This window comes from Brassica oleracea, chromosome C8, assembly GCF_000695525.1.
Source record: "Brassica oleracea var. oleracea cultivar TO1000 chromosome C8, BOL, whole genome shotgun sequence".
NCBI lineage: Eukaryota > Viridiplantae > Streptophyta > Magnoliopsida > Brassicales > Brassicaceae > Brassica > Brassica oleracea.
The window spans coordinates 5,574,805-5,580,782 of record NC_027755.1 but is presented as its reverse complement, the minus strand read 5'-3'; the positions used below and the strand labels follow the sequence as shown (position 1 = coordinate 5,580,782).

The window sequence follows — 5,978 nt, the reverse complement described above, 5'->3', positions numbered from 1 at the left end:
ACTTTGAAGCTCAACACGATTTCAGAGAAAGAGAGTGGCGGAGAGGCAGAGAGAAGCGGAGAGTAGTGGAGAGGCGGAGAGAAGGGGAGAGGCGGAGAGAAGCGGAGAGTTGGCGAGAGGCGGAGAGAGGCAGAGAGAGGCGGAGAGACGGAGAGAAGCGGAGAGACGGAGAGAAGCGGAGAGACGGAGAGGTGGAGAGAGAAGCACTGAAATCTCCTTTGTGTTTGTCTAGAGAGAAAGAGATCCAGAGAAAAGTATTAGAACAAGAAGGAGAAAGGAACAAACTTTATGACTGAAATTGGATGGAGAACTTTGGTGTTTACCTTCGGTATGTAGGAGAAGAGAAAGGGGTTCCACCGGTGGCTACAGTCGTAGTTGATTTCACCGGAGAAAACACAAAGGAGAAGACAAAATCGCCATCTTGATCGCCGTGGAAGAGAGAGTCGGAGAGATCGATGTTAGGGTTACGGGAGTTAGGGGAAGTTAAATGTTTAGATCCCTTTTTTCTTTTTTCTTTTTCAATTTTTTCCCCTTTTGGCAACTATATTAAACCAACCTTTTTCCATTTTTTTTTAAAATCCAATTAATTATGTTTAATGTGATTAATCAAAGGTTACTTTTGGCATTATGGGAAACATTATACTATAGGGACAACTTAAGGTTGAATTTATACCATAGGGACAACTAGGTTGTTTTTTTGTTCTCTTTTGGCAATTTTCCCTTCAAATTTTAGAAATAAAGTTTAAAAATAATTTCTAAAATGCATATGGCACAAATGTATAGTTATCTAACTTGACATTTTTAATATAGTTACCAAAACTTATATTAAATTAAATTAATATTAAACACAAATATGATTACGAAAAATAACACAAATATAAAAATTAAATTTCTCAAGAAAAAATAAAACAAAAGAATATATTCGAATCTAGTGATATTTATTAATTCAAAAATTGGCACATGTAAGAGCTCCGGCCAATGTTATCTAAATATGGCGGTTTAGAAAATAATGGTATATTACTAAATATGATTTTGTTCTTAGATTCAAATATTTCTTAACATTGAGTGAATAGTTAATTAGTTTGTTGAAAAAATGCGAATAATTAGGAGTCAAATAAAAAAAATCTATTATTAATGTAAAATAAAGTTCAAATAGATTTCATTATTAAGATGTACTCTCGTAAAGTATAGATCACTTTAGTGGATGCGGCTGGGCTTGGATGGACAGTAGGGGGAGCATTCAACTTATGGGGACAAAGAATTTCATTCGACGCGAATCAGCCTTGTACTCGGAGGTAGAAGCACTCCGATGAGCAATGGAGAATATGTTTCAACATTCGACATGTCATACTTTTGGGACAGACTGTAAGGAGCTGATTGAAATGATAAAAGAATCTCATGCTTGACCAAGCTTTGCGACGGAATTGGAGAGGATAGAGACGCTACTGATATGCTTCCCAGATTTCAACATCATTCAGGTTCCACGAGCGCGTAATCAGCTTTCAGATTTTTTAGCTAAAACTGCTAGATCCTTCTATAGGGAGTTACTTTTTATTGGTTGTTCTATTCTGTTCTGGTTACCACACCTCAAGTTTGAGTAATAGAATGACCGTTTGACGCCAAAAAAAAAAAAGAAGTATAGATCATGTTTTGTTATGTAGTTTAGATTGGATTTATTGTGCTTTCAAAATATTACCATAATTAGATTGTCCTTGTAAACAAAATTCAATTGTACAAATTTTCATTTAACTTAAATAAGTAATAAAATGAAAGTGGCATGTCATTGTGAATAACTCTAAAAAGCAAGGACAGAATCCTAATAGGGATTATGATTTAATAGTATAGATTAACAAAATTTGATGGCCCAAATCTCTAATTATATTCATATCTATTATGAGGCAAATTTAAACTAATTAAAATGTAAATTGGTTATAATTTGAACCAAATTATTAGCAAAATAAATTACACAAAGGAATTATAAAATTGTTAATTTAACAACATAAAATAGATATTATACAACTAAAATCTCCATTAAAACTAAACAACATTCAATTAATTTATAAAAAAAATTAACCAATTTAAAATAAAATCCACGATATTGCATGATCTAGTTAATATTAGTAAAAACAAAAGATACATCATTTTCTACAACAAACAAAAACATATAAATATGTGCATCATTTACTTAAATTGTTGTAAAATATTTACATCATCACTTTCATAATCATTTTAGGTGATGCAAATTTTGGTTGCATCATTGATAAATTAATAATGCACATATATAAAATAAGTGATGCAGACAACTTTTTGTAGTAAAACAAGAACATGGAACGATTATAGATACAAAAGATATGAGTTCAGATTCCTAGACTATCTCTTACGTATTCCCACAATGGATAATATAACGGAAGTCGGAATCATGCTTCATCCAGTGAATGCATCTATCTTGCTTTTTTTTCACAGCCCTTTTCATTTGTGTTCTTTGTGTCTCTGTTAGGCACCCTGATATTGTATTGAAAAGTTCAGCCATGTCCAGAGAAGTGTCATTTGCGTAGTTGTAAATGATCTTTGGCAATAGAATCCATGTCTCCTTTTCAAATCCAACACTTGTTTGTATGAAACTGTCTCTTGCTTGCCTAAGTTCTTGGAGTATTCCTTCCGCTGTATAAACTCGAACCTGGTGAAACCATTACAATACTTCTTCAAATGGCTAACTCGGTTGAGAGAAGATAAAATGGAGATAAAGAAGTCCGTGGTTTTAGTACCATTGGATCAGTTAACGTTCCAGTTGAAAGGGCAAAATGAAGAAGTGGCTCGGCATACTCCAACGCATATGTGTGACTCCTACTTGTCTTTGAACTCCTAGCCGGTGAAAACAACGTCCATACACGCTATCATGACCAAACATAAAACGTTTAAAAACGTTAAATTTTACACATTGAACTGTGGACAGTTAAAGATGAATGTGTAAATTATGCCTTGATTATTCTAACAATAGGTTCACAAATAAAACAATTTTAGAAAATATGGCAAATTTCTCAAATTTTCTCTTATATTAGGTCATTTTTTCTCAGATATTTTTGCAAATGAGAAATTCAATTCTAGTCTGTTTTTATTTTACTTACATTTTTGGCCATCAGCCTTTACAATTAGCAAGAGAATCAATACAATTAAAAACTGTAGTCTTTTTATTACATCCCCTTGGTTTTCAAAATATTTAGCCATTGCTTTTAATTTTTATGTGATATAATTTATTTAAAGAAAACAACTTGTCTTTCCTAAGATTACTACACGATCAGAACCACTGTATCTACTTACTCTACTTACAAGATTCAGTCAATATTTGACTAATATTTTTTTCCAACAAATTTTCTTATTCAAGCTTATTTGAATAAATATAACACTCTATTATTTACTACATACGAATATGATGCTTACGCTGGACCATCCTATAAAATAGTCTACTTTTATTTACTACATCGTTTTATATAAAGTATAAAAACATTAATTCATCTTACTCTTACATTTAATCTCCTAAATATTTATATCATATCTTATGAATCTCTATATAATATTAAACAACCTTATTGTAAAAATACGTTTGATTCTTCTTTAATATAATATAATGTAATCTAAATTATTCGAAATTATCCAAAAATGAAAATAAAACTAAACAAATTGAACTCAATTTTTTTACCAAGTTCCTAACATTGTTATTTGAACCAAACCAAAAAACTAAAATAGCCAACCCTAAACCAAACCCAAATTAATAAACAATCTAACGGTTCCTATATTTTTCAGACTCAAAACCGAAATTTACAACTGAAGTCGTTTTCATTGAAACAAAGTAACAAAATATAAAGCAAATGTAGACAAACAATTGAAGTCGTAATCAACTTACTGTTGGTGAATAGCTTGCACGAATTCCTAAAATAGAACTCTGGACATCGTATACGTTTACCCACTCCCCACCTATGTTAAATGCTGCCTAAACAGGTTTTAACGTAAATGATATCACAGATGATCAACGATCTAACACAATAAACTTTATATATTAACGAAAATGATCCATATCTCAAACCATTAAGACCTTTGTGCTTGTTATATCTTCACCAGTCCCATATAGTATATACGCCTGTAAGAGCACACCTCTTAAGCTTGTAATGATAACTAAATGTACTGAAAATATATTTCTCTACTCGTAATTGCTAATTTTCTTACGTGCATCACCAGAGCATTATGAATATTGATCCAGAATGCAAGCTTCTCCTCCCGAGCCATACTTGTTGGATCAACTTTCTCAAGCTTTTGAACCAATGATCTGCGTTTAGTCAGTTAAAAATAAATAAATAGTCATGATCTGCGTTTAGTCAGAATGCAAGTTTAAAATCTATGTAAATCAAGTATTTCTTTCTTTTCTTTTTTTACAGCGCAATCTCACCTGAATTTCTGAAGAAAACTCTCTACGGACTTCAAATTGACCTCATTTAGGCAAAGTGTATTGATAACAACTCCAAGTTCTTCTCCATATTTTTCATTCTTGACAAATCTCCTTTGTCCCTTGTCTGAGAGTTTGATGATTATTACACAGATAAGTCTCACAATCTCTTCAGAGAGTTTATTGGAACTGAGAGTGTTAAGACCAAGAAGATCTGCCAAACTCGGGTTGCTGAACTCTGATCTTTGTTTATTGTCCTGAAACGTTCACAATCATAGAATAATATTATTGAAAGCAAGCTGCAACTACATCAATATGTGTATCTTCCAATTAAGATCATTCACCGATTCAGACAACGGTTTGACGCTAGACGAGAGAGATGTATCAGACACAGAAGTGACTCTGTCATTTTGAAATTTAGTCGTGTTTGGCTTTGGTGGAGGAAGCGCAGAATCATCTCGTAACATGAATGCATGCAAATGATCTCCAAACGATGTTCTGTAGAGCGAGAGAAGGTACCGCTCTAACTGTAAGATCTCTTTCTCAAGCTCGGCTATCTCTTCCTTCAGTTCTTCGCTAGACTGCAAAATTCAGAGCCCATAATTAGACCTAACATTTCAACTAATGAGGTTTACAAAACTCGTTCGAATCTGTAAGTTGACCTTAGGCTTTGAGAAACCGAAGCTGCACTTGGCCTTCTCCACATCCCAGAGAGGAGATTTCTTTAAATACCAAAAAACAAACATATCTATCAAAAGATCAAAAGTAAATGAACTATTAGAAATAGGAACTTACCGATATGGTTCGAGAAGACCCATTTTGACATTCACTGCCACAATTAATTAGAAAACATTTAATATCAATGCAAATTATTTATTGTTGATTGACCTCGTTATGGAAGTACCTTGGAGTGCTTAGCTGAGAAGAAGATGACGAAGATGTAAGGGAAGAAGCTGAAAAGAAAAAGAGGCGATCACTGTTTGAAGGCATTCTCTTGCTACAGAATTTTGTCTTTAAACCCGCTAATTAAAATCTGCTTGAATCTAAACAAATAATAATGAGGTTAGTGATTGGTATGGGGGGAGAGAAGATGCTATAAAAAGCAGGAATTTAGAGAGATGCTAAGATGAAAATGCGAGTGATTGGGTTTGGTATCTAACAGAACCACATAAAGAGGCGATCACTGTTTGAAGGCATTCTTTTTTTTCCAAGTTTTATTAATTAATTAAGTGATTGGGAAACAATAACAATAGTAGTTTCAGAAAAAAACAACAATGAAAATAGTAGACGAAGTAAAAACATGTCGCCTACCAAACAACAAACACCCAATTTACAAATTATTTTTTTTTCCCGAAAAAATATCTTTTCTTTTTGTGCAAAAGTACAAAAGAGGGTGACCTATTCCTCACACAATAATAATATAAGCAAAAACAGACAACAGAAAAAAAAAAAAGAAACAAATAGAAAAAAACTTAGACAGACAAACAAAGTCAATATGCTACTCTTTCCGTTAGAGCATCTCCCAAAAAAAATTATATTT

The 5,978-nt window shown here is 32.7% G+C and overlaps 1 protein-coding gene across 1 annotated transcript; it reads right to left on the bottom strand.

Moving 5' to 3' along the window:
- Positions 1–2,195: 2,195 nt before the first annotated feature.
- On the bottom strand, positions 2,196–5,562 carry LOC106310435. Its single transcript, XM_013747671.1, has 10 exons — positions 5,343–5,562; positions 5,234–5,267; positions 5,101–5,160; positions 4,783–5,019; positions 4,442–4,695; positions 4,222–4,321; positions 4,091–4,135; positions 3,902–3,988; positions 2,766–2,891; positions 2,196–2,677 (listed from the first exon to the last, which is right to left on the bottom strand). The coding sequence occupies exons 1-10, from the start codon at positions 5,426–5,428 to the stop codon at positions 2,378–2,380; spliced, it is 1,329 nt and encodes a 442-aa protein (XP_013603125.1). The 5' UTR covers positions 5,429–5,562; the 3' UTR covers positions 2,196–2,377.
- Between the last annotated feature and the right edge of the window lie 416 nt (positions 5,563–5,978).

What these genes read in the sequence shown, in the direction of transcription:
- LOC106310435 (XM_013747671.1), bottom strand. Translation starts at nt 5,428, where the DNA reads ATGCCTTCAAACAGTGATCGCCTCTTTTTCTTTTCAGCTTCTTCCCTT. An exon ending in GGTCTTCTCGAACCATATCG is followed by an intron (nt 5,161 to 5,233) that starts GTAAGTTCCTAT and finishes TGGTATTTAAAG; the next exon opens with AAATCTCCTCTCTGGGATGT. An exon ending in TCAAACCGTTGTCTGAATCG is followed by an intron (nt 4,696 to 4,782) that starts GTGAATGATCTT and finishes TGAACGTTTCAG; the next exon opens with GACAATAAACAAAGATCAGA.